This window comes from Callospermophilus lateralis, chromosome 10, assembly GCF_048772815.1.
Source record: "Callospermophilus lateralis isolate mCalLat2 chromosome 10, mCalLat2.hap1, whole genome shotgun sequence".
Taxonomy (NCBI): Eukaryota; Metazoa; Chordata; class Mammalia; order Rodentia; family Sciuridae; genus Callospermophilus; species Callospermophilus lateralis.
The window spans coordinates 2,736,600-2,764,251 of record NC_135314.1 but is presented as its reverse complement, the minus strand read 5'-3'; the positions used below and the strand labels follow the sequence as shown (position 1 = coordinate 2,764,251).

The window sequence follows — 27,652 nt, the reverse complement described above, 5'->3', positions numbered from 1 at the left end:
TAGGGGTCCCTTTGTTCAGAGGAGCAGTGTTGGGGGCAACAGCTTCACACAAATGGAAATTGCTGCTCTTACCAATTATCACATCTCAAAGCACAATTTCTAAAGAACTCAGTTCATAAAGGTTGGTTGGAGATTTTCTGGCTTCCTAAACATGTTAAATTGTCAGAAATAGATACTGTGAAACCTCACACCCAGTAGCTTTTTAGACAATCTACCTCAAATAGGAATGCTCCCTGCAGAGGTAAACTCTAGTCCAATCGCAGGATGACTGTCCACGTGGTGCGTGGAGCCTGAGACGCTCGAACCCACGAGGAGGGGCAAGCAGGCAGGAACAGACACATGGCACTGCCAACTGTCACAGGGCGGCTCCTGCTGTCCCTGTGGACATGGGAACTGGGGCAGCTTGCCTAAGAACCCCTGACTGTGGCCAAGGCAGGATTCAAATCCAGAGCAGACCGGGTCCGGAATTGCAGCTTCTCTGGGCTATGCCCCAATGCTGGGGGTGGCACTGCTGAAGGAACTCAGATGCTGGGGTGGGCCTGGGGGTTGCCCCTCAATTTGTAGTTGGATTACTAGCCCCAAGGACGTCAGAATGTGACTGACTCAGAGACAGGGTCTTGGGTGACTTGTGTTAACAGGCCGACAAGAGTGGGTCCTGACAGTGAGCATCCTCACCAAGAGGAGTAACTGGGACATGGTGGGAGCAGAGGGAGGTCCCCAGGTAAGACCAAAGCCAAGGTGGAGGAATGCCGGAGGCGGGCCACAAGCCACCTGCAGCCGGGACAGGGTCTCCTGGCAGCCACAGGAGCCTGCCCTGCTCACACCCGATGGTGGACTTCTTGGGATTCCTGTTGGCCGAGCCCCTGGGTTTGTGTGTGCTGCTGCAGCAGCAGCCCTAGCCAACTCGCGTGCAGACCCCGCAGCCTGCTGGGGCAGGTGAGAGCCTCCCCAGCCAGGGTCCTGTCTCACACAGGCAAAGACCTTTCCAAGGTAACCACAGGAATGGGACATGAGACCCGTGGGGCCATTATCTGCAACCCCCACTGTTCTGATTGAATGCCCCACCCTCAGTCGAAACCGCACTTCTCAGGGTTTATACCCTTCTCCCCTCTCAGCAGGCCCTGGTTTGGGGGTGAGGCCTGCTTTTTCTGAGATCTGAAGAGCCTCCAGCCTTCAGGAGACAGGAACTGGGCAGGGACCTCTGTAACCCCCACAGCAGGTGGACACCAAGACCAGTGGGGCCTGCCCTGCCTGCAGGCCTCTGTTGAGACTGAGGGACAGCAGGGGCATGGCTGGTGCCAGGGGGTGGGAACCAAGTCATCAGGAAATGGCAGCACTTCCTGGGTCTTGCTCTCATGAAGCAGATGAGACAGGAGGTGGGAGAAGCCCAGGAACACAGTGGAGGCACGTGGTGACCCCAGGACCTGCACCATGATCTGCCTAGCCAGGGGACCTGTAGAGAGCCCCACTGTGCGCTGCCACAGACTGTGGCCTCAGAGGTGGCGCTGTATGAATGAGGTCTTCCCAGGCCTGCAGCCTGCAAGGGCAGAGGGGCAGCCCGTCCCCAAGATGCTCCACGGCCCCAGGAAGGCTTGTCCTCCCAGCCTTCGTGTGCAAAACCTGAGGTGGAGCCCAGGCTCGGAGGGCATGGAGAGTGACTCTGGGTTGCCCAGTGACCACACCATCACGGGGACAGTGTCTCCATGGTGCTGAGGCTGGACCACAAAACTGTTAAGGATGTCAGATACCAGCATGACAGCCAGGCTGCTGGAGGTGCAGGACTGTGCTCCCAGGTCAGAGTGCTGCCACCACAGGGTCCTGTCCAGCCCCTGTCCCATTTCCTCCATTTGGCCAGTGGCTCACAGGAACCTAATATCAATCCCTGAGCTTTCAAAAAAATGTCACCAAGTCGTTTCTACCCCATTCTCCGTAGACTGTTTTACTGGGTTTATGTAAACTACTACTTTCTTAGCTGTCGATGGGCCTTACTTATATGCAGTGCTGAGAACTGAACCCAGTGCCTCGTACATGCTGGGCCAGCGCTCCATCACTCAGCCCCAGCCTGATGCAAACTATTTTTAAAGATGGTCATACACAGTAGGCCGGAGTTCTAGGTGGTCACAACACCACCCTCTGCCCCCAACTCTTCCTCCCAAAGGCAGCTCAGTCCTTCCAGCTGGATCTTGGGGAGTCTGTGCCCATACTTCCAAACACTTGCTTATGCTGCTTGTTTGAGGCACAAATGTGAAGGGGCACACCCTTCCATGGAAGTGCAGATTCGGCTTCCCCACGGGTAGGAATCCCATTTCTACTCTGACCGCTCCAGTGTAGCTTAAGCCAATCCTACAAGCTTGGGAAGCTGAAGCAGGAGGATTGTGAGTTCAAAGCCAGCCTCACCAACTTAGCAAGTCTAAAAGTGCCCCTGGGTTTAATCCCCAGTAGCAAAAAAATGTAATAATGTCCTGAGATAAATGGATCATCTTCAGAAGAATGATAACTCCCTCATTCTCTCATCTACAAAAGTAGATGGATCAGGGAGCTAAAGCCATAAAACTCTTAGAAAAAAACAGGTGTGAATTTTCACCATCTTAGATGTCACAGTGTAACACCAAAAGTAAGAGCAACAGGAAGAAACACCTTGGCTTTGCCAAAACTAAAAATCGTGCCTCAAAGAACTTCAGGAACTGGTTAAGAGCTCAGTATTCAGAGTGTGTAAAGAATCTACAACTCAAAAAGAAAACCAAGGTACTAGAGCGCTTGCCTAATGGGTAAGGGCTTCCCAGAGCCGCCAGCTGACCAGCAAATACTGGACAGACGTCCAACGCCAGCAGTCATCAAACGCAGACCCAAACCAGTGAGGGGCTGGGGATGGATAGCATGGCTGCGACTCAACTCTGCAGTGACAAGTGAAGACTACTGGCGAGGGCCCTGCGCCCGGGGGACAAGGAGCAGGGTTAAGGCAAGGCTGCCCCACCACCCCACAGCTCTTCTCCTGGGCATGCACCCCAGAAAAGTGTGGGTGATGCTGGGACACGCGCACCTGTGTCACAGGCGGAAACAAGCATCCACGCTGTGTGGAGACCTGTGCACACTGCAGGGGACCCGAGACACGCCAGGAAGACAGGAGGCCAGACTGCAGTTCCACTTTTATGAATTATCCAGACCAGGTGGCCGCGGGGGCCTTTGCTGGCTGGCCTGGAACCGGCCTCCGCCTGCTCCTGCCACCCACAGGGGAATCTGCTTAGCATCTGGAAAAGCAGAGGGAGGGTGGGAGCAAGGCACAGGACTTGCAGGTTCACTTCCCATCCTCCTCGCGGGCTGCCACGAAGTTCAACAGGTCAATGGCCGTGACAACCCCGAACACCATCTGCCGCTCGCTGGACTCGCCATTGCTGTGGTCTGGGGAAGAAGACAGGGCCACTGGTCAGGAGGCACCTGGCACAAAGCGGATCTGAGGCAGTATGCCACCCCAGGGTTGCTGCAGGCTGGCCAGCAAGGAGGCTGTGCTAGCCCCTCCCCAGCCTCCTGTGGGTGGGGAGTACTGGGCAACCCAAACAGCCCAGGGCCACATTGTCTCCCTCCAACCGGAGCATGTGGGCAGAGCCAGACTGCAGACTGACCTAATCCAGGCCCCCAGGACGGATGGTCTGGAGGACAGCACTGCTGGGCCCATGCCCCAGGTCACACTGGAGGTCTCACCACCTCAGGACAAGCCTTGGCCCTCTCTATGCCAAGGAACCCTAGCAGGAGGCTCAGGCCATTGGTGCCCCGAGCAACACCTGCTCAGCCTCTGCCTGATTTTGTCAGGTCTTCAACCCCACACCACATAGCAGAGGGTGTTCCCGGTGGTTAAAGTTCATCATCAGCTTGGCTGGGTCCTCTGGAATCTCGAGGTCTGCCCAGATAGTACTGGGATGTGTGAGTGTTTTGGATGAGCTCAGCACCTGAGTTAAGAACCCTGGAGGGCAGATGCCCTACCCAGTGTGGTGGGCCTTGTCCAATAAGTGGAGGGTCTGGACCAGCAAGGCCCATCTCCCAGAGGAAGGGGGTTTTTCCTGACTTTGGACTTAACTGACACATCACCTCTCCTGGGCTCCAGGCTGCCAAATTCCCTGCAGCTCTTGGGATTGAAACCTCCAAAATCACAGGCCAGCTCCTCACAACTCCTCTCTTTCTACAGATACATACGCTGTCAGCCCTGTTCTCTGGAGTCCCCTCATTCATTGGCAAGAGTCACCTCCAGGCACACAGAGGGCAGGCAGGGCAGAAGGGACGACTACCCAGACCCTGCTTCCTGCCTGCGGCAGTGCTGCCTCTTCTGTTTTCATGAGCAGAGACCCTCGGGACTAGGGAGGCCCACAGTGGGCAGCGACCTTGGTGCCCCAGTAGGAGCCTCAGAAAAACAGAATCCAGAACAGAACCGGTGGCCTGGGCTGCCTTTGCCCTGTGGACCCCCTAAAACCTGCTCCACAGAGGACCAGTGGTCAGTATTTGAGGACTGCAGATCATGCGGTCTGTCACAGCCATTCAACTCTTCCAATGTCACATGATGGAGCCCAGAGTGGGGACAAGCTGGACAAGTTCCAACAAAACCTCCTCTGTGGAGCTGGGTTCCATCCCCAGCACCATAGGAAAAAATAAAAACACTTTGTGGGCTCTGATGTTGGCACCCACTGTTTTCTGAGGTATTCAGATATAAGTAAATGTGGGATCAGAGGAGTACCCCCACCCAAGCTCAGGGTGGGACCCTGGATGCCTGTTGCCTCAGGAGGCGCTGGTTCTGAATGGAGGGCTATTTTTTTCAAGGGGTGGGATGGACGTACATACCTGCAGGCCCCCCCACCACTCCTGACCAGGCCTGGTCCCGTGCTGCAGAGCCAAGGACGGGAGAGGGTTAGATTGTGGTCGCCCCAGGCCCTCACTGACCAGCCTTGGCTGGGCCCCAGGGCCCTCTGCTTCCCAGGCACTTAAATCCTGGGCTCTTAGAAGGTGAGGAGGACCCTGCTGGCCTTCCGAAGCCCGCAGCTGTGTGAGCAGGGACCACAGTGCCCCAGAGCTGGCTGGAAGCAGACACCAAAGTACGGCCACAAACAGTCCCTCAGGGCCAGCGCCCAAGGGCAGGAGGCTGTCAGGTCAATGTGGCCTCTCCTGGGGACGCAGGACATTGCCAGCAGCCAAGATTGCAACTGTTCCAGGTTTTCCTGGGATTGTCCCTTACAGTCCCAGAGACAGGCTAGGTGTGGTGGCAGACCCCTGTAATCCTCACCACTCACAAGGTAAACTTGAGCTGGGGATGTGGCTCAGTGGTAGGGTCCTAGCATGAGGCCCTGGGTTCAATGGCCAGAACAGTAAAAAAACAAGCATCCCTGAGACTGTCTGCCACCTGGGGCCAAGGGCCCACTGAGCCTGAGCCCCTGCCCTACAGCAGAGGAGCCCCTGCCCAGGGGACAGCAGGGTTTGCCAAGCACGCCTACCCTGCACATCCCTGGAGACGAGGCTGGGATCACAGGCTCCCATGGCCAAGAGCCTGGGGTGGGGAATACACAAGTCAGTACCACCCATTCCCCGTCACCCCCGAAGGACAGGGGTGTCTTCTGCACACAGCAGGACTGTGCATGTGGAGGCCCAGGCCAATCAGCACCCCACCCTGAGGACAGAGCGCTGTGTGGACCCACTTACACTGGATCTGCTCATGGACCACCAGGGCAAAGTGGTCAATCTCCAGGACGTGCGAGAGGGTGCCCAGCGTGTCCGTCAGGCGGATCTGGAAGGGAACCGTGGAGCACTCACTAGAGACGGAAGGCTGCTGCCTGCAGCATAGCCACCCACAGTCCCTCCACGGAAAGGGCGTGGGGTGGGGGTAGGGCTGGCAGGGCACTGCCACACCCGTCAGAGGGTGGCGCAGCACTCAAGAAACACACTCAGATGAGCTGTCAATCAGGGTAAGGGGGCCAGCAGATGCTGTTGGGAGGGGGTCAGAATGGCAGCCAGCTCTGTGAGCTCAGATCAGGGGTTGCAGGGCTGAGGACAGAGGATTGTTTCTGGGATTCCTAGGGCCATACACACTGGGGTCTGTGACACTGTGATGACCCCCACTGGAGGCAAGCTCACACCTTGGAGGCATCTGTGGGACACAGGGTGCTGGGCCAGGAAGCCCCCTGCCCTCAGAGGGTCCACCCTACAGCCCTCACACCCTTCCCAGGGCCTGGTGGGGGATTCTCATCTTCCCAGTCCCACAACACACTGGGCGCAGCCACCTGACCCCACCTCCAGTGGGAAAATGGGCAGCAGCCCGGCGGAGGGCTAGCAGCAGAAGTGGCCCCCCTGCAGGCTGGAGAGAGCTCCCACACCTGGCACAGACGAGAACATGCACAGGAGGCCAAAGAGCAATGGACACACTCCCCGTGAGGAAGGAGTCGGAGGTCAGCGCATGGCTTCCATGAACAGCCACAGGCAGGTCAGTCTTCCTGGTGGGGAGGCGAGTGGGGCAGGAAGAAGCGCTGGGGCTGATGGACATGGGCGGGTGAGGGTTTCCCGGGGGCATTTTACGTCAAATCATGGAACCACATGCTCAGCACCCACTGTGTGCAACCCCACCTCACTTAGGAACAGAAGAGCTGTGAAGGAAGGAAACTTCCAGAACTAGTAGACAGCTGATCAGGAGGTCAAAGCCAGCCTCCGCAACTTAGTGAGGCCGTGAACAACTCAGTGAGACCTTGTCTCCAAGTAAAATGCCCCAAAGGGGCTGTGAATGTGGCTCGGTGGCTGAGTGCCCCGGGGCTCAGTCCACAGTGTTAAAAGAACAAGACAGACCAAGGCTGGGACAAACACCGCCCTCTGCAGAGGGAGGCCCAGGAGGCCATGTGAACAGCAGGAGAGCCAGGCTGGGAGGCCTTGCCATGCGAGGGGACAGTGGGACAGGCCAGGACTCGCCACAGGGAGGGGCAGGGATTTCGGTTTTAACTCCAGGTAGGCTCTAACCCCCTTTGTGGGGGTTAGAGGCCCAAGGGCCCTGTGAGGACCACAAAAGAGGCCGTGACAGGTGACGGGAAGGGGGAGGGCCGATCTGGCAGTGTCCGTGGGTGTGCGAGACGCGGGAGAGGTCAGGTCTGCGGCCTGCTCTGGGCGGAGCCCCTCAGCTCAGCAGCCTGCACAGCCAACGCTCCCTGTTCCAGCTCATAGGGTCTGTGTGGAGAGCCAGGCTCTGCCCGGGGCCAGCAGAAGCAACGCCAGGCACTGCCCTGGCAGCCAGGACCTGGCCAGCACAGGGCCTGCTCTGGTCCGTCCCTGAAGAGCTGGGTTCTTATGAGGGGACCAGGTACACTAGGTGTTCTCCCACGGAAGCAGACACAACAAAGATGAAGGGTTGAAAGAAAGACCACCTGCGGAGGCCCTTGGGGCTGCATTGATGGTCCCCAGGCTGCTGCTGACCCCAGGCCCCACCACGCAGCACCTGAGGGGAAGCGACCCTGGCCAGAGCTGCCCTTCTTGGCTCTGCACTTGCACCCTGGGCTTTGATGGGGTACAGCTGGCACCTGAGTGGGGTTACAGCTAGGGACCTGGTCCCTTTCCCCAGGAAGCACTTGTGCCCTGCTCTGAGGACAAACCAAGGATGGAACAAATACCCGCCCTCTGCAGGTGCCCTGGAGAGAGGCAGAGGGTCCTGTGGGCAGGGTCTGCTCTACTCAGGGCATACCAACCGGTTTGAACTGCTTGTAGAGGACTTTGCGGACTTGGTCTGACGGCTGCACCTTCCCAGCAAGCAGGGACGACAGCATGTTCCCAAGAGTCACCATCCCCAGGATGGCCCTGCAGGGGATAGAGAATGGGTGGGGGAAGGCAGGGGTCAGACTTGCCCACAGCTACACTGGGGTCTCTGGCCTCCACCTGGCAGGAACACAGAGATCCCCAGGACATGGTGAACTCAAGTCCTGGACTATTTCTGTGCTCACAGGTGTGAGACTCCCAGGACTTTAAATGCTAGACGTGGGACAGCTGGTCACCTGGGCATAACTGCTATGGACTTCTCCTGTGAGAGACACCCCAAGGTGCCTGCCACCTGCCTCCTGGGCAGAGGCCCAGGGCAAAAGTGTGCACGTGAGCAATGAGGCAGGAGCTCGGAAGCCGCGGCCGGAAGAACCTCCCATCCACCTGCTGCCACTCCAGGGGCTGACCAGCGGGTAGCCAAGGTTCTGAACACTATGCACAGTGACCACAGCCTAGCAGCATGGGCCTCAGCTACCTTGTCTGGTGACACCACACATAGGGGCCAGAGGACGGAGCTCTGCACTGGGGTGGGGGTGGGGGAAACTGGGACTGACCCCGACTCCTCAACCACAGGCGCCTGGTCGAAGCCCTTCTCGCGGAGGATGGTGATGGTGTGCTCACAGGTGACGGTGGGCAGCACAGTCAGCGGGGCCGACAGGCTCAGCTCCTGAACTCGCAGGTGCCACCACCTAGGGAAAGGGAAGGCCGGGGACGAGTGCTTCACTGCAGGCCTCACCGCAGGGGCTACGGGGACCATGCACCCTGCCCAGGAGCTGTGTCCCTGCTCAGGACGTCCTTACCACGGCCTCTTCACCAAGAGGTCCTCCTCCTTCAAAAAGCCCTTCTGCAGCATCCACTTGTCACTCAGGAACTTGGACCTACAGGGATCTTGGTGTCACCAAGGCCAAGGCCCCCACCACAGCCTCTGCACACGCCAGGTGCACACCCTGTGCACTCAGGGACGTGGTTCCTGGACCTTACTAGTCCAGGGGACAGTGAGAGCCTGGCAGAAGGTCCAGGGTTCAGGAGGACCTGGGCCAGGAACTGCAGGAGGAAGGGGCATCTGGTCAGCCAGGGCACCATGCTTGGGCTGATGGGCTCAGAGTTTTGGGCGAGGCTGTTTTCTGGGGCCTCTGTGCTCACAGCCCCTCAGGGGCCCCTAGGTAGCCTCTTCCTTGGCCTCCAGGTCTGCCCCAACAGAGGGAGTCCACCCTGCTCAGTCAAAGGACAGCAGAGGAAGCCACACAGCTGCTGCCACCTCCTAAGAGGCAGCCAAGTACCACCAGAGTGGAGCAGGGCGACCCGTGCCTGAGGGCACGCACGCACACTGACCCCTCACATGTCCTGCCCCACGCACACACTGTCACCACTCTCACAGACCAGGCTGCTCGCCAGCTCACAGGTGGGCACAGCAGCCCACCCAAGTGCTCAGGGAGACGCGCTGCTGGGGCAGGCAGGAGCCCTGCTTGAGGCAACCTGGCAGTGGGCACCCAGGTATGAATCATCCCACGTCTGAGAACCCACCTGGGGGTGCCCACCCACTATGCCCGCCCAGCAAGGGCAGCAGGGCCATGCACAGGCTCAGGCCAGGAGGAAGCCCTGTGTGTAAGACGGAATGGGGGTGGATGGCCTGTCCCAGCCCTGCTGCTCCACTGACCACAAGGCCTGCTGCAGGGCAGCTTCCCCCTGCTTCAGCGGGGCCTGGGGTGAAGCACTGCCCCGTCGGGAGGAGCTGGAAGCCGAATGGCCACTCAGGGGGCCAGGTCTGTCCTGCAAGTCGAAGGCCATGGCAAGCCACAGCAAGTTCTAAGGGACCCCAGCCAGGACTGGCCCTGCCCAGGCTCTCTCAGGTCCAGGTCGGCAGGCGCCTGGATGGCAGGGGCAGCAGGCTCTCCCTTAAGGACACTGGTACCACACACTGGCCCATGGAGCTGAGGCCTTGAGCAGCGATAGGGGCAGAGACGGGGCCCCAGTGCTCCTGAGGCCCCGCCACCTCCAGCTTCCTGCCGTCGGCTCCCTGGTGAGGCAGTGCAGGGTGGGGACAGCAGCCAGGTGGTGTCGAGGACAGGGGGCAGGGCTCACATGTAGTTCCGCACGGAGTCGGGCAGGATGACCACACAGCGCTGACCCTCCTGCAGATCCTGGGCCGCCTTCACAGCCACAGCCATGGCGCTGCCGGAGCTGCCACCTGCCGAGGACCACGCAGCTGGCCATCTACAGGCCTGGGTACGTGCACACCTGCACGCATGCCCAGGTACCCTCAGAGGCCCTGTGGGACACTGGCACCGTGTGTGTGCTCCCTGCCTATGAGTGCCTGTAGCATACCTGACCTACTCTGGGCGGAGCTGTGGGCAGAGGAGCAGGGCCTGCAAGGACCCACACATGCTTGACATTCCCGGTGAGGGCGAGCAAGAAGGCCCAGGAGGAGATGAGACTTCCTGATCGGCCAGGGCAAGGCTGGTGACAGGGGATACCCAAGGTGGGCTCTGGGTCCCACGCAAACACCCCTGGTCCTGTTTGAGTGCCAGGGATAGCCTGCTGTCTCAGCGGCTGCTCATGGTCACCCCACGAGGAGGTGGGTGACACCAGGTCCTGCCAACTGTGCCAGACCCTAGGAGCCTGAATCCAGAGGCTGCAGCTGCACCTCCAGCTGGGGCACATCTGGGCTGCGTTTGGACTTAGCTCTAAGTGGCCACAAGAGCGTGGCCTGCAGGGAGACCCTCCTCTCCAGGGAGGCAGAGGGCCTGCTGCCTGGCTCCCAGGGCCCAAGGCCAGGGAGCAAGTCGTCTTTCCCAAAAGCAGCGCTTGGCAGGTTCTTGTCGTCAGCAGGGGCTTGGTCCCAGTCTTCAAGGTGGGACTGGGTGGCAGGGACTGGCTGCATGGAGGGCAGTTCCCACACATGGTGCTTCGAGTGGTAAACCCTGAGGTTTCACCAAACTGGCCCTGCTGCCCTGCATGGCAGGTCCCCAGTGCTGCTCTGTCCACCCTGAGCAGGCGGCTGAGGGCTCAGGTGAGGCCGGTGAGCCTAGTCCTGGATGGGCCTCTGGGCCACAGAAAAGGGAGCTGACAAGAATCTCCATCCATTTTCTTTGGAGCCACAAAGGTGGAGGGAGACCCAGCCCAGCCTCTCCAGGGCCCTGGGGGCACCCTGTCCTGGCTCTGGACCCTGTTGACGAGGAGCCCAACCATAGACAGGGCTGGTCTTGACTGAGAAGAGTACTCTGAGACCTCTGCCAAGAGCCCTGCCCCACCCACCCTCAGCTGCGCAGCTGAGCACGAGCTACAGCAAGAGCGAGCAACTGCTGCAGAGGAAGACCAGGGCAGATGGCCCCCAAGCAGTGCACTGCTGCAGGCACGCTGCCCCAGATGGCCTAGGAGCTGGCAGAGGGCATGGCCTGCCCCACCACCCCAGGGGCGCCGCCACTCACCACACAGCAGTCCTTCCTGTGCAATCAGCATGCGGGCAAAGGCGAAGGACTCCTCGTCGTTGCTCTTGAACCACTTGTCCACCACCTGTGGCCAGATGCCATGGACGTCAGCTGGGGTAGGGACCACCTAAGACTTCTCTGGGTGGCTGTGGCCCCCAAAGAACCCAGCACTCCCACCTGCAAACCTAGCGCTCTCTGCCCTTCCTGTTCCAACATGTTTCCCAACTACAGCCTCCGCCAGGACCGGGGCTGCTACAAGGCCTGGCATCTTACTTGGCCTGTGCCCTCACCGCCCGGCCACAATGAGCCATGGAGGCAGCGCCAGGGCGTGAACTTGGATCTGGTAGTGCCCCTTCCCAGGACTTAACCCTGAGGACACCTGCTTTCATTTATTTTTTTGAGTCAAGGTCTTACTAAGTTGCTGAGGCTGTCCTAGAACCTGCGACCCTCCTGCCCCAGCCTCCCGTCACTGACCCCTATACCAGAAGCCCTCAAACTCCCTATGCTAGTGCTTATTCTTCCGTCCCACTCAGTGGAAAGCCAGTGCCCAGGCACCAGGCTGCAGCTGCCTGGCCAGGCAGTGCTCTGGCCCAACCTACCGCCCTGTCCAGCACCGTGGGGATGAAGTCGTAGCCAATCCCTTCCACCTCGTAGAAGGTCTGGTCTGTCTGGTTCAGCTCTTCGGGCTCCGCAAGGATGGACCCTTCGGGGTCCACCCCGATGATCTGCAGAGTGGGTGGTTTTAGTGTTCAAGCCGGGGACCAGACCTCATCTGGACTTACTGGAGGAGCCACCCCCACTGCCAACACGTGACTCTTAATGACCCATCCACAGGGCACACATGCTGCTCTGGGGCTCAGAGGCAGGAAGAATGCCCAGAACCAGGCCCAGAGTAGGAGCTGTGACAACCCATCTGAAGCAGTGTCCTGAGCAGGACCCTCAGAGGTGACCTCCCACAGTTCCTCTGGAAAGGACCCCTCAGTACTGGGGCAGCCAGAGCCTTAAGGGACACAGGGAAGCTCTGGACATTGACCTCTTCCAGGTTGGTGGGCAATACCATCCAGAAACAGTAGCCAGCCAGGTACTGCTGCAAGCCATCCTCAGATCAGCCCTGAACCCCAAATCCAGGGCCTGTCTCAACTCAACCCCGAGGCTGACCCTCATCTCCACTTAGCACAGCAGACCCCAGGTCATGCCAGGAGGAGACCCCACCCCTGAAGCTCCTGGACTGGCATCCAGCAACACTTGCCAAACATCCCCCGGGGGTGCAGATGGCAGTGCTCTGCGGCCCACGCCCAGGAACAGCTCGGGGCCGGTGAGAAAAGCCAGTGGACCAGGTCACAGGCCCAGCCGTGCCAACCCGCCCCTGGCGCTACTCACTCTGCACCCAGGACACTTCTCCTTCAGCTTCCTGGCGATGCCTGTGATCGTGCCCCCCGTGCCCACAGTAGCCACCAGCATGTCCAGCTTCCCTGGTGGAGGGAGAAGGTCTCAGGCCAATGTGGCCAGCCCCGACTCCTCGCGATACCCAGAGCACGCAGCCCAGTGATCAAGTGCCCGAAGGAAAGTCCAGCCTCAAGCGCAAACGGATCACGGCCTTCACGGGTCCGAGCAAGAAGTCAGGGACGATGGGTTTTGCCCTGGCTCTGCTCAGAGACCCTCGGCCCTCAAAGCCCCCCATCGATTTGTCTGGAGCTGATGCCCACTGGGTGCAGGTGGCAGAACTGTGTCCCTTGTTGGTGATGGGAATAGTCCACTGAATTTTAAAAGGAAATGGGGCAGACTGCTCAGGCTGGGCGCTGGCACGCCTGGGCCACCCCAGACCCTCCGGGCGAGTCTGAGCACAGGCAGGCCCAGGCACTGGCCGCAGCCCCCTGCAAGCCAGGCCTCTGTTGCCAAGTGAGAGGAGGCTGGCTCATAAAATGGGGCAAGCAAAGGCTTGGGCCAGCCTGTCACCTGGGCCAGTGCCAACGGGCAGCCGAGGCTCCCGCCTCCCAGCTCTTTCCCACAGGGATCTGCTGGCACAGCATCTCCCTGACCCCCGGGACTTGGCACTTGTGAGTGGACACGGTTCCAGGAGCCACATGCCTGTAAGGACAACAAGCTAATTGTGGCTCTCAGCACCCAGCCTGGAGGTGAGGGAAACAAGGCTGAGTTCACTGCCCCGCTGCAGCTCGTCCCGCTGCCCTGAAGGCCATTTTAGAGATGGATACTTCCGAGGGGTTCTGCAGGGTGAACAGAAGTTGGCCAGGATGAGGACACGTGATTTGTACCCTCCAGGGCAGCCAGGGACAAAGGAAATCAAGACCGACGGGGAGCACACACCATCACACTGCTGCAGGATCTCCTCTGCGGTGGCGTCGTAGTGGGCCAGGGGGTTGCTGGCGTTGCGGTACTGTGCAGAGAGAGCCAAGGGCCAGGAGATGAAGGCCTCCGCCACACCAGCCACAGCCGGCTGGCCCCCAGCTCAGTGGAGGGCCAGGGAGGAGCCCAAGGCCCGGGGCAGAGGGGCCGGTGGCGCAGGCAACCGCAGGCCCAGCGGCAGGCCCAGTGCCCACCACACTGCCCAAAGCCCGCAGAGCCCCGGGGATCTCTCAGGTGGGCGCAGGACCAACCCCGGACGCCCGGACTGCAGCACCTCACCTGGTCCAGGATGTGGGAATTGGGGATCTCGTTCTTCAGCCGCCACGCCACGCCCACATGGGACTCGGGGGAGTCGAACCTGGCGTTGGTGGGCGTCCTCACGATCTCCGCCCCCAGGGCCCGCAGGACATCCACCTGCAGGTGGAGAGCCACACCTCGTCCTCCCGTCAGGCCTGAACCAGGGCCTGCCGCCCCACACCCAGCACCCACCTTCTCCATGCTCATCTTCTCGGGCATCACGATGATGCAGCGATAGCCCCTCACGGCCGCAGCCAGCGCCAGCCCAATCCCTGAGGGCAGCACAGAGGGTGTGAGGGGCCCAGGGGCTGGCCCTGCCAGGAAGGCCCTAGGCAGAGTACCGAGGACATCCAAACCCCCCATGGCACCTGCCATCCCCACGTGGGGCCAAGGGAACGCAGAGGCAGAACCACAGGCACCTCTGCTCACGAGGAAGAGCCCAGGGTCAGGATAGGACAGCAGCTGCAGCAGCCAGTGCAGAGCCCAGCTGTGGTCACCCAAGAGATGCTGAGTGGGAAGGGTGGCCAGGGGACAGCCAGCACCGGCCACCCTCCTGCTGCTCCCTGCACCAACCTGTGTTCCCAGATGTCGGCTCAATGATCGTGTCCCCGGGTTTCAGGGTCCCATCGCGCTCGGCGTCCTCAATCATGCGCAGGCTGATTCGGTCTTTCACACTCCCGCCCGCGTTGAAGAACTCACACTTGGCCACTGGGAGCCAGAGATGGTTCAGGAGGGAGAAGACCCCGACCCCGATGGACTCCTGCTTACCCTCGGGTTACCAGACGCACCCCAGCGTGGCCCCAGGTTTGGGCTTACCCACTCTGGAAGTCGCCCCTCCACGCGCCTGCACCTGGGTGCTGGCGGATCAGGGCTTTCCCACTGCAGGCCACGCACACACCCCTACAGGCACAGGGCGACTCTGCGAGAGCGAGGAAAAGGCACCAAGGAGCCCCCACCAGGTGGACAGGCCACAATGTGTCTTCTGAGGCAGGCAGTCCCACTGAGCAGGTAGGACTGCAGCAGCCTGGCTGTGAGTCCCACACCTGAGGCCAGCTGAACTGGCGGGCCCTGCTGACCATCACCTTGACTGTCCTCCAGCCACAGCTGGGGTCACTCCCCTGCCCGAAGCCCCTCCCAACTGCGCTCTGAGGCCAGGGGCCTAGCCTGGGCTCTTCTTCCTTTAGGGAAGGCCTCTCCCCAGCTCTCAAAGTCTTTAGTTTTCTAAGGGGGGGGGGTATTAGTCTGCACCAATACGGTTTGAAGGACCCTGGACTGACCTGCAACACCCACAAGCCACCCACTCCTGGCTCATCCATGTTTCTGAAAACCACAACCAAACACTTCACCCCAGAACCAGGTGGAGGCGCTGTGGTTTGGGGTGGGGTGGGGTGACCGAGAGGTGGCATGTGGCCGAGAGGCCTGCATCCCAGAGAGTCACCGGGGATGCCTCTCACAGCTAGGGACGGCCCTGCTTGGGAATCCAGCTGCCGGGCCAGGCTGGCCCACCTCGGAGGCCACTACCAAGTGCAGACGTGGTCTGAGCAGCTTGGCTGGTGCCCTAGCCACCTCTGTACCGCCTGACAAAGGGACACAGCCCTGGTCTCCTGAAGGGGGCTGTTCTGGAGCAGTCTAGGTGCCTGGCAGTGCTCAGGGAGCGGGGCGCTTCTCTAGGGAATCCCACCCCTAGGGGGCGGGCAGGAGGCAGGCCTCCAGGCCCTCCACTCCCAGTGCCTCCAGCTGTCTCAGAACACCCCATGGCAGGGACATCTCCTCTTCATGCAGCAAGGACCTTGGAGTAACAAGCCAGAAACCTGGTCCCCAGCCTGTCCCCAGGCTCCTGGCCCTTCCAGCTGCCCTACTGCTGGTTTTGACCCCAGACCCTGCTCCCTGGGGCTCAGGTGTGCAAGCCTGTCCCCCAGGAGGGTGCCCCTCTGCTCTGGGAGCAGCTCCTTTACCCAGCAATGGCTGAGGTAAGGTCCAGTGTTCACTGCGGCTGCTGACCCTCCCAGGCCCCTTCTGCCTCGTCAGGGATTGGCTGAGCTCGGTCCTCACTACTGACATGGAAAATGAAAAACCCCAAACAGTGAGGCCTGGGAGAAAGAAATAGGAAGAGCCATACAGTGACGACTTCCTTCCCACCCAAGGTAAGTCCTTCCCAGATGCCAGCCACGGGGGGAGACAGTGTCCCCTCCAACCCACAGGTGACACTCTCTAGGAAACCCTGACCTCTTCCAAGACAACTGCTCCCAGGCACTGGCCACTGGCCACCGGCCCCCTGCTCACGGCCCTGCTTCCCGAGTGCACAAAGCGACGTGTTCAGTGGCTCATCTTCCACCAGGGAAGTGGGCCAATTCCCATGTGGTCCCATTCCTGAATAAAGCCAGCTGGACACAGAGATGGACCCCTCCTGTCCACTGATGGCCACACCCCTACCTAGGACTAGCCCACTTCCCCTGAAGTGGCCCCAGGGAAGCCCTGGGCACAATCTGCTCCACTCTGACTTGGGGTCTTCACCTCGCTCCTCACTCAAGGTTAGCTCCCCGCTCCGGCAGCTCCAGTGGCCCCCCTGCTCACCCTGACGAACCCCGACGGCACTTCCTTCTCAAACTTTACTGATATGACCTCCACCTGAGCCACCAGCAGGCTGCCTGCCCCACAGCCTGCGGCCCAGGGCCTCATCTGGGGTCCGTCCCAGGGTCGGGGAGCGCGGGGCCGGCACTCACGGAGCTCGCACTTGAGGCCAGCGCTCTTCCCGATCTTGTTGACCCTGACCATCGGGGTGTTCCCAATTTTCCTCAGAATATCTGGCAAGATTTTTGGAGAATTTGTCCTAAAACGAAGAGGGAGTCCACAATTACTCAGACGAACAAGACCAGATACCGACGGTACGGGCAGTCCAGCTGCCCTCTTACAAAACAAACCAAAGACCATGGGGCTGGCTGTGGGGAAGGGTCTGGACGGCCCAACAAGCCACAGGCGGGGAAAAATGACATAACACACACACACACACACACACACACCCTCCTAACACCTGCCAAGCCCAAACACGGTAATGCCCGTGGATTAGCCAAGGGCACTGGAATGCTACCACATTTGTGTCCTGATCTGAACATGTCCTTTGGTCACCTAACACCTTATCAGTGGTAATCTGGTGACAGCCGCAAAGAACCTTTATTATTTTTGCAACTTCTTGTGAGTTTTAAAATAATTTTCCAGTAAAAAAAAGTTAACAGCCAGGTGTGGTGGCACATGACTATAATCCCAGCGACCTGGGAGGCTGAGGCAGGAGGATAGCAAGTTTGAAGCCAGCCTCAGCAATTTAGAGAAACCCTATCCCTCAAACTCAAAAAGGCTCAGGTGTAGTTCAGAGGAAGAGCACCTGCCCAGCCGGCACCAGGCTCTGGTTCCCACCCCGTATCACAGGAGGGAAACTAGGTTAGACACAAACCTTGACTTTGAAACAACAGATTGGAGTCCCTGTTTCTAGGACATGTCTGCTGGGAATTCCAATCCCCCATCCCAGGGTCTGACTACTAGGGTAGCTCTACTCCTCAGACCTCTGGCCAGCTAGGAGGACCGCAGGACCACAAGAAATGCCGGGCCTCTACCTGCCCTGGGCCCAGGACAATGCCAGCAGTTCTACCCGACAAGATGGTGACAGGGACAGGGAGGCTGTGAGGCCAGCAGCTGTCTAGCAGCTCTGTAAGCACAAAGTGTGGCCCAGGCAGGTTCCCAAATGACCTTCCTGTGGCTCCCTCCACCCCAGGGAGGCGCGTGTCCCACCACCAGCCAAAGCCTCCTAAGAAGACTCCGTGGAGGGTCTGAGGGGGCCAGCTCCCGCTCAGCGACAGAGGGCGAGGACCCCAGGTGGTCGGGCACAGCTTCCTGCCCTGCAGGCCAGAACCCAGGACGGGAATGGACAGGCCCTGCAGGGGGTGCTTGCTGGGCAGGATCAGGCTCAGCCCCCAAGGCAGGTGACGGGGTGCTCACTCAGCAGGCCACAGTCTGCAGGCGAGGGGCTGAGAGGTCCTGATTCACCTTATCTTAAGGGCTTGTACTTTCAGCCAGGAGGCTGCGGGGCATCCCCAGACCTTAGCTTAGACCCCAACCTGTCACAGGGCCACCTGTCTGCCCTCCCCTGAGGCTCCCACAGGCCCTCTTCATAAGCCCACACCATCTGGAAACCTCTGCAGCTGGCCCCAGGCACCTGACCCCACCTGCCTGCTCTGTCTCTGGCCCATGGGTCTCCCTGCCAGCAATCCCCAGGGACTGCGTCTCCCTCTAGCGGACCTGGGTCCAGTGGGGGCCTCTACCACAACTCCCTCCAGACTGTGGGGACTGGGCACAGGGCTATTTCGGGACAAGACTTCCCTGAGGCCAGTGTGCTCAGGCAGCAGCCAGGGACCTATTCTCCTCCTCCCCAGGCCCTGCAGCCACACCCACTCTCCCCAGCCTGGCCCTGCTGCTCTGGGCTGTCTGGGCAGCAAGGACTTATCCCTCTGGCCAGCTGCCCGAGTGGCCTCCTGGGCTGCCAGCACGAGGCTCCTGCAGAACCTGCAGGTGAGTGAATTTCACTCTTCCTGTGGCCACTGAGACCCCGCACACTCCTGCTGACTGTTCCATCTGTGACCACTGGTGCGGCACACAGGGGGCGAGGACAGGCACTTTAGAAGCCCGTTCTCCATCGGGAGGACTGTGCACTAAGGTCACCTGCAGCCTCAAACAGCAAGCTTGGCGTGTCCTTGCCGGGACAGGGACCGCTGGTCTCGTTTTCCACAGGAGCAGCCCTGGGCTGTCCTACCGCAGAACATTGAGAAGACCGGACCAGCGCAGGGCTGGAAAGCCCCCACCAGGCTGGCACAGGCGAGGCCGTCCTCCCAGCGGCTGCGGAGGCGACGACCACGAGTTCAAAGCCAGCCTCAGCAACTTAGCAAGGCACTAAGCAACTCAGGGAGACCCTGTCTCTAAACAAAACACGAAATAGGGCTGGGGTGTGGCTCAGTGGCCAAGTGCCCCTGGTTCAATCAATAGTACCAAAAAAAAAGCCTCCACCGGCCCTGGAACTCCATTAAAGGGGCCCACGACAGGAGCCTGGCAAGAGCCCAGACACCTGGCGGGGATACCTCTCCCAGCTACTCCCTGCACCGACCTGGACAGGCCGACACATTTGTCCAGCTCAGTGTGCCCAGCTCAGCTGGGCAGCGGCTTGCCCAAACTCAGTGCTCCCCCCCAGCCCAGCCCTTTGTCACCCACCGTGATCATGAACGGCACCCCTACCCCAGGACCTCCTGGATGTGGCTTCTAGGTGATAAGCGGCTCCCGCCAGGGTAAGGGAGCACCCGTCTGGTTGTTAGACACTCACAGAGCCTCCAGGTGAGACGCGTGGTGGTGCGGGGAGTCCGTGGTGGGCCTGCCCAGCTGCCAGGTACACCTGCTGGGGATGTCAGGCCGGGTCCACAGATGTTCCTTGGCCGCCTCCTTGTCCCCTGGAGGCCCCCTCTCTGGGCTCCCTTTCCCCAGGTGGTGGGGGCACGCTGCAGACCCCTCTTTCACCTGGGGTGTCTCTGAAGGCATGCTGGGATCTGCAAGGGAAGGGAGAGACGTCAGCTCAGGCTCCAGTGTGAGCATTCCAGCAAATCGGGCGCCTCAGGGCCTTGGAATCCACTCACATCGGTGCACCAAGAAGAGCGTAAAGCAAGGCTCCAGCTGCCACAGATGACACTCTGGCTCCTCAGAAAGTTAGACAGAACTACCATAGGACCAGCAATTCGACTCCCAGGCACCAATCCAGAAAATGGGAATAGGTGTTTGCACACCCGTGTGCACAGCAATGTTGTTTACAGAGCTCCCAGGTTGGAGGAAGCTGCAAGAGTCCATCAACAGATGAAGGGGTAAAACACAATGGGGCCCATCCAGCAATGGAGTAGCATTCAGCCACAGAGGAAGGAATTCTGACCCCTGCTACGACATGGTGGACCCTGAAGATACCATGCGGAGTAAAAAGAAGCCAGATGAAGAGAAGACAGAGAAGACAGCTGATTCCACCGCGAGGTGCCCCCACAAAGGCAACCCAGAGGCCAGCAGAGCCATGGGAGGGAGGAGTCGTCACATGGTGAAGTTCTCATCCCGCAGGAGGAACACGTAGAAACGATCAGACAGTAAGTCCAGCCAGCCCTCGGGAAACCAACTGCAGAGTAAGAGCGCTCAGAGGACGGGGAGTGGCTGGGGACAGAGCCTGTGCCCAGCACACTCCAGGCTGGCTCCACCTCCAGCACCAGAGAAAGGGGCAAATCAGGCAAAGCCATGCGTGTGGGCACTTCCCGGCCAGCACTGAAGAACACCCTGTGACAGCGACCTGTGGGACAGGTACCGGGGCGTCACGGCCCACTGGAGATGGCAGGCCAGAGGACGTAGGGCAGTGGGGGTCCTGGGAAGATGGAGGTGTGATGTGCGCCCCACCCGCCCTTTACAGAAGGGTCAGCTCCCCAGGGCCCCTGCCCCTCCTGCAGAGGTGACTCTGGGTTCCCGGGGCCAGGTGGGCACCTGGGGGCACCAGAGCGGCCCAGCGGACCCCACAAGCCCCTGCTGGTGCTCTCCCTTGCCCCTGGGGAAACTTCAGCCAACCACAACAAGCATCTTAGAGTAAACGAACCCAAACAAGAAAAGGAAACGGGGAGGACCAGGCGCCCCGGTGAAGCCCTGCCGCTGCCGGCCATCTCCCGCCTCGGATCCCCAGAAGGACCAGGCCTGGACACGCCTCTCTGTGGCCTCCTCCTCGACTGTCCCCAGGCCACAGCCAAGGCCAGCTCATGACTGCTCAAGTGGCCACACTGAAGCTCTGAGCCCCTTCTCCTGGGACAGAGGCAGGGTGGGGGACCCTCAGCCCCGGGGGGTCACTGCCCGAGAAAGTAACTGGCCCCTTTTGTAACAGAGGCACCATGCTGATTTAGGACATCGATAACTGGGAAACCGGGTGAGGGGAGGTAAGTGGGAACCTGTTCTGCTCAATTTTCCTCTCAATCTAAAGCTGTTTAAAAAAAAAGTCAGCCGTGGCGCCTGCCTGTAACCAGCGGCTCAGGAGGTGAGCAGGAGGGGGGCGAGGTCAGCCAGCCTCAGCAATGGCCAGGCGCTAAGCAGCTCAGTGAGACTCTGTTTCTAAATAAAATACAAAATAGGACTGGGGTAGGGCTCAGTGGCCCAGTGCAACTGAGTTCAATCCCTGGTGCTCCCCAATTGTATTATGGGCAGGGGCTGAGGCTCAGGTGTCTCCCCCAGAACCCAGCCTGGCTCCTCCCCTGCTCCCCAGGCCATTTTGCCCTCCAGTCAGAACAGGGCGAGGCCTCCTCACTGTAGTTGGAGGCTCCCGCTTGCCAGCCGTCTCCAGGGCAGAGGAAGCCCGGCTGCCCTTCCTCCAGCACAGCACAGGCTGCGGCTGCACTCTCAGGAAAGCTGTGCCTGGGTTCAGAGGTTGGGCTCTCCCTTCCACCCGGGCCACCCGCGCTGTGCCACGTTCTTCCCAACATTGCAGAAAGACCCCACTCCGTACAGCATCGTCCCTTCAGGGGCCATCTGTGTCTACAGGCAGGGGATTCTCTCTCCTGGCTCAAGATCCCTGCTCTACACTGGTGTCCCCCACAGAGGCCCACAGCTGGCCTGGGGACCCCGGCTGTGGGACTAGCCACATGGCCCTGTAGACCAGGGTCCTGCTGAGGCACCATCCTGTGGGCAGAGTCCCCACAGAACCCAAAGCCACAGAAGTGGGCTCCGGGGAGTAGGTGGGATGCCCTGCTCCCACCTGCTTGGGTGTCACCTCCATGTGGCCAGACGCAGAAGCATCCTGGGGAGGAGGGCCATCCAGTTCCAGCCCCTGTGGACACCCTGCTGCAGCCCTGCTGGCACACACCAGCCAGTCCAGAGGGGCCCAATTTGGGCCAAATGAGGGACCACAGCAAAGCCCTCTCAATGTGGGAATTGTCAAGTGGGACCATGAGCCCTCAGGCCACGTGGCTTCCAGAAGGGGCCCTCAGGGGACAAGTTGTGGGAGTACTATACCCAGAAAATCCAAGGGACATTATGTGCTTTGGGCACCCTCACCCCACTGCTTTCCCTTGGCACTGGGGGACTCAGCAGTCCGCCTCGCCTGGGTGAGGCCAGGACAGGGCCCCACGCCCTCTAACAAGGTCTACTTCATGCTCTGACTTGGCCCTTGCTGCTCAGCCACTGCAACTGGTTTTTGAATGCACAGGTTTCTCTTCCTCTCCTCCTCCTCCTCCTCCCAAATCCCCGGGGAAAGAGGGTCACCTTTGTTCCCCACCCTAGGCAGAGTTACCTGAGCACACACCCTCTGTGAGGAGGGCACCAGAAGGTCTCAGAAAGGACTATCCCAAATTAACAGGTGAGTTACAGCCCTGGAAGGGGAGCGCCTGGAGTGTAGCCTGAGTCACCTCTCTAACAGCCCCTGCTCCTGCTGAGGGGCAGAGTCACAGCCTGGGACAGGATCCCCTGTGTTTCTCCTTTGCTAGAAAAGCAATAAAACTTCTTTTTCCTTTTTCTCAAACCTGGGTCCTTGTTATCGGATTGGCATCAGGGACAAGGACTAGCTTTTGGTAACAAATCTGGTACCCCAGTGGCCCCCTCCAGCTTTCTGGGGCCATCTGGCTCTCCAGGAACCCACTCCCATGCTCGCAATGCCAGGTGGCGGGCACATGGTTGACAGCCAGCTACAGGCGAGTTAGGAGACGGGAGAGTTGCCTGGGATTGAACCAGAGGAGCTGTTCCCATGAGTAAGGGGAGGGACTGAGGGACGTCCCAGCAGCCCTGAAGCTCCTTTTGCTTTGGGGACTCCTGCCTTCTCCCCCTGAGTGGTACAGGTGGCTCCATCATGGTCCAGTTTGAGAAAGAGGAAACTGAACTCAGGAAAGTCGAGACAGCCTTGGCCATCTGGTAGGTCCTCCGGTGCGCACAGTGAGGCCCTTGATACCACACATCTGGTCCTCTTTCTGGGGCCATCGGTGGGGCCATCGGTGTAGGAGTCCTGGTTAAGCAGGACTCTAGAACCTAGGGACATGTGCTCCCTTCTGATCTGTTCTAGGTTCTCATCGGTTTGTTGGCCTTGTCTTGGGAATTCCCTCCAGTTGCTGGTCTGCTTGCCTCTGTTACCGCCCTTTTAGACATGGCCAGAACTGCATCGATCCTGTAGGGAGCCTCTTGGGGAAGACCTTGGCAGGTCAATATGAAGGTGCCTGTCCGTCAGCCGTGGTTTGGGGGCTCCTCTCTGGTCGTCTGTCTCTGTTTCTTTCTGTTCCATCGTCAAGTGAGCTGAAGAAAGGGTCAGCTCCAGGTAGAAGCCTAAGGTCTTACTATACCGTCCGGTTGTCGGTTAGCTTTCTGGATCATCGTACTCTCTGGCATTGGGGTTGGTCTCTCAGAGGTAAAGGGGGTGGAAGAAGTGTGTGCACAGGTCTGCTGTCCGCAGGCACAGGTCTGCCCGTCTGCAGGCTCCCGCCTGCCAGCCCTGGTCTCAATGGTCCTCTCTGTTCTGTTACTGGCCCTTTAATACACGGCCGCTGCCTCCATCTTTCTGGTAGTCTCTTGAGCACAGAGACCTTGGCTGCATGGGCCACCTTTAGGGATGAGCCTCTCTAAGAGAAAAAGGGTCCCTGTAACACAATCGGCCTGTCAAGGGTCTTTCTGGATTACTGAGGTTGGTCTTTCCGAGTAAAGTAGGACAGAGACTCTGCACAGCCTTGATGGGGTGCAGGAGGGGTGGAGCCCGAGGAAGGGAGCCCAAGTGCCACAAGGCACTGCTCTGTGTGCAAGGACAGCAGGACACCCGAAGAATGGGTTAAAGGGATCTCAGTCTTTCAAACCCAGTGCTGTACCCCTAGCACCGCCGCTCAGCCTGGCCCCAGTAGCCAGAGGTCATCTCAGTGCGGTCAAGGTCACCAGCCCTAAACTGGGGAAAAACAAAAACAAAACAGAACAGCAGCCAGGGCTGTGGAGAGGGGGACAGAACCTGCCCGACCCCGTCTCCCATCCCTGGGGGTGGGGGCTGCTGGCCACAAGGGATGTGGCAGGAGGTGCCAGCTCTGTTAGCTTATGACCTGGGGACAGAAGCTGGGTATGGTGGGGCTCGCCTCTAATCCAGTGGCCCAGGAGGCCGAGGCAGGAGGATCTGAGTTCAAAGCCAGCCTCAGCAACAGTGAGGTGCTAAGAAACTCAGTTGAGACCCTACCTCTGAATGAAATGTAGAATAGGGCTGGGGATGGGGCTTGGTGGTGAGTGCCCCTGAGTCCCATCCCTGGTCCCAACTCCCACCCCCAGAAACACCTCCCAAACTGCTGGGATTATAGGTGTGTGCCACAGCACCCAGCTCAAAGTCTTAAATGATTACTTTGTACCTGGCTAAACAAACAACTATCATTTTAGATTATAACAATATAGTTGACACCCTAAATAGGTGACTAGATATACGTATGCATCTGAGAACTCTATCTGAGCCTTGTCTAAGTGTTATGTAGACGTTTACAAAATGAAGTTCATCTAGGTTTTCTGGCAAGGTGACCAATAGGCACGCTCTTTTTTGAACCTGAAATAGAAGGGCCCCACTGTTCTTGAGGCCCTGTCTCATACCTATATGCTCTGAGTGAGTCAATCTGTGATCATCAACACTGTTCCTAATGGATGAGATTGAAGGCTATCTTCTGATCTTCGCTAGTACTGCTGACCATTCAGATCACTGTCACCACACACTACAGATTCTAAGTCGTACTTTAAAAGTCAAGCTTAGGGGAGCACTTTCCGAAGCTGGTGTTCTCTAAACTGAAATCATCTGTAATGCCGGGTGTGGTGGCGCACGCCTGTGACCCCAGGGGCTCAGGAGCACAGACAGCAGGACCTTGGGTTCAAGCCAGCCTCAGCAGCAGAGGCTGCTGAGTAGCTCAGTGGGACCCCGTCTCTGAATAAATACAAAACAGGGCTGGGGATGTGGCTCCGTGGTCAAGTGGCCTGAGTTCAACCCTGGTACCAAAATAAAAAGATTACTGTGATCTCAAAATTAACGAGATATAATGCACCAGGCTTAAAATCATAAAAATCTTTTTTTTTGGAGGGGGGCTCATAGCTATTACACAAACTGAATGTTTTTGCTTTGTTAATTTCATTTTTTATTTTCCTTGTAGACTTTATAACTGTTGCTGGTTAGTGTTTTGCAGAGGTACTGCTTCTAATCAAACAACCTGGGCTGATATTAGATAATAAGTCACCACCTACAGGGCAGAGTATATGATGCTGACTTGCTGACCAATACTGATCCTAATTAAATGAAGAGGGTGTCTGTGAAATCATAGGTATTGAAGTTATATCCTGTTACTCCCTTTTTAAGACTGGTGGAATTGGCTTGCTGGGTGTTTAAAATCAAAAACCTGGGAGACCTCGTCAAGGGAGTGAAAGGGCCAAGGAAAAGCAGCCAACACTTTGGCCCTTGCCCTCTAAGGTCAGCCAGGACCCGAGAATGATAGGACCCCTCTCTGGGTCCTGCAACTCTAGTGAGTCACCTGATCTGGGGATGGGGACACCAAGAGGACCCAGAGAATAGGAAGCCTACCAGTGCACACTCGTAAAGAGGAGGGTTACTGGAGAGGGAAATGTCCCTGGTGCTTCCAAGAGAAGCCACTTGGGGTCAACCAGACCCGGACCCATCCTGGCAAGTGGCACCACTTGGTAGAGGAAAGCTAAGGGAGCCAGGAGGCTTCATCACCAAGAGTGATCCCTGAGGCATCCCGGCAGACTCTTAAGAGTAGATAGCAACGGGTCAGTTTTGGCAGGAGAGGCAGTATGGCCTAAAGCACAGTCCTACAGGGACTTTTAAAAGGAAAAACAATGTTTTGTTTTTAAATGTAACTTAAGATGGTGTCAGCCCTACCCAAAGGAAGTAAAGCTGTTGGCTATAAAGGAAGGGTTCTGTGTGACAGTGCCCAATAGTGATGTTCTAAAGGACTCTAGGCTGCAGTCTGTCCTGAGTTAATTTGGGCCTGCTATCATGGATCTACAAATCTTCCTAACCTCCTACTCTGTAAACTGGATCTGTTTTTCACAGATACGATTATGAGTTACTGTCTTCACGGTTTTCAGAGACTGAAATACTAACTGCTTCTGCGCTAATTGTGTACAAAAAAGGAAAGCTTTGCTGTCTCTATTGTTGTCTTCGCTCGATCCCCGCCCTGTGGATGCCTTGTCCAGGTATGGACCACTCTGGATCTCTGGACTGCTCTGATGCTGAATGCCCTTCACTGTCCATGCCCCACCTGATAGAGAACAAAAACTTCAGGTTATTTCCCCCAATTTGCCCTCTTTCAACAGGTAGTTGCTTGGAGATGTTGTCACCGATTTTTTCATTGAAATGAAGTGTAAAACTGTCAGTGGGGAAATGTAACAGGGCCCACTTTAGGCTTTGACTTGGCCCTTGCTGCTCTGCCACTGCAACTGGTTTTTAAAATGGACCTGTGTCTTTCTTTTTTTTTTTTTTTTTTTTTTGGTGCTGGGGATTGAACCCATGGCCTTGTGCATGCAAGGTAAGCACTCTACCAACTGAGCTCTATCCCTCTCTCTCCCTCTCTCCCTCCTCCTCCCTAACCTCAGGGAAAAGAGGGTCACCTTTCCTTCCTCCCTCCCCACCCTGAGCACACACACCCACCAGGGGAATGAAGTAATCCTGACTTTGGGGAAGGAACAGATCAGCTCAGAAATGATTATCTCCCAAATTAACAAGTGAATTACCGCCGGAGGGAGGACAACGCGTGGAAGGAGCCTTTGAGTCTTGGCTTGAAGAGACCTGGTCCCCTAAAGGGCAGATCTCAGCCTTGGGGACGGGAGTCCCGGTGTTTCTCCTTTGCTGGCAAAGCAGTAAACATTCCTTTTCCTTTTTCTCAGAACTGTGACCTTGTTATCGGACCGGCATACGGGACAAGGGCCTCCAGTAACACGCGGTACCCCGCCAGCACCGCCTCACACCCACCCGGCTTTCCTGCGGTAGGAGCCATTTGCGAAAGTCCCCCCCGAATGCACCTTAAGGTCAACCATCTACACCACCAGTCTCCCCGACCTTCCCGCCGTCCGGCTCCACGCTCCGGCGCGCCGGGCCAGCACGGTTCGCTCCGCAGACCCAAGGATTGGGGTCGGGGCCGGGCCAACTGGACACCTATTTCCGAGCTTCAGGGCCCTCTGGACTCGAGAAAGGGAGGGCTGCCGGCGGCGCGGGGAGGGCGCTGGAGGCGGGAAGGGCCACCGCTCAGACCCGGAGCACAGCCGGGCACGTGGGATGGCCCGCTCCGCGTGTCCCCGGGCAGATGATGCAACTCGGCGCCCACGGGTAGGGGAGTGCGGGAGGGGCGAACGGACCCCAGCGAGGCCCAGGGTCCAAGGCGCCAAGGGTCTCTGCGAGCCGGAGCTCACCTGGATGCAGACACGGGGAAGCGAGGCGGGCTGGTCCGGTCCGGTGCGGTGCGCCTGGGCGAGCTGCACCCCGACGGCGGCGAGGAGGAGGAGACCCCGGGGGCTGGCGGGCCTCGGTGGACCCGGCGGCGGACAGTGGGCGGAGGCGATTGGCCCAGCGGCGGGGGCGGAGGGCCGGTGCCGGCCAATCCCCGGGCGCAGAGCGTCCGGCCCTCGCGCGCCGCTCGGCCCCGCCCGGCCCCGCCCCCTCCCCACCGCCCTGCCCCCTCCCCACCGCCCTGCCCCCCCCCAGCCGGCCCGCCCTGGCCCGCCCCCCCCGACCCCCGCCCGCCAGCCCGACCCGG

The 27,652-nt window shown here is 58.9% G+C and overlaps 1 protein-coding gene across 3 annotated transcripts; it reads right to left on the bottom strand.

The window, feature by feature from the left end:
• Positions 1-3,140: 3,140 nt before the first annotated feature.
• On the bottom strand, positions 3,141-27,392 carry Cbs (cystathionine beta-synthase). 3 transcript variants are annotated; one of them, XM_076867670.2, is made up of 18 exons: positions 19,526-19,577; positions 19,410-19,438; positions 19,219-19,287; positions 16,580-16,686; positions 14,430-14,564; positions 14,049-14,128; positions 13,839-13,973; positions 13,521-13,590; positions 12,576-12,667; positions 11,795-11,920; positions 11,196-11,280; positions 9,850-9,955; positions 8,568-8,645; positions 8,322-8,456; positions 7,701-7,809; positions 5,680-5,764; positions 4,828-4,869; positions 3,141-3,399 (listed from the first exon to the last, which is right to left on the bottom strand). In XM_076867670.2, the coding sequence occupies exons 4-18, from the start codon at positions 16,629-16,631 to the stop codon at positions 3,296-3,298; spliced, it is 1,434 nt and encodes a 477-aa protein (XP_076723785.1). In that variant the 5' UTR covers positions 16,632-16,686; positions 19,219-19,287; positions 19,410-19,438; positions 19,526-19,577; the 3' UTR covers positions 3,141-3,295. The 3 variants fall into 3 exon arrangements, with proteins under 3 accessions (XP_076723785.1, XP_076723783.2, XP_076723784.2); XM_076867668.2 differs by lacking the exon at positions 19,526-19,577 and adding an exon at positions 27,309-27,392 and having other exon boundaries at positions 19,219-19,438; XM_076867669.2 differs by lacking the exons at positions 4,828-4,869; positions 19,526-19,577 and adding an exon at positions 27,309-27,392 and having other exon boundaries at positions 19,219-19,438.
• Positions 27,393-27,652: the final 260 nt, after the last annotated feature.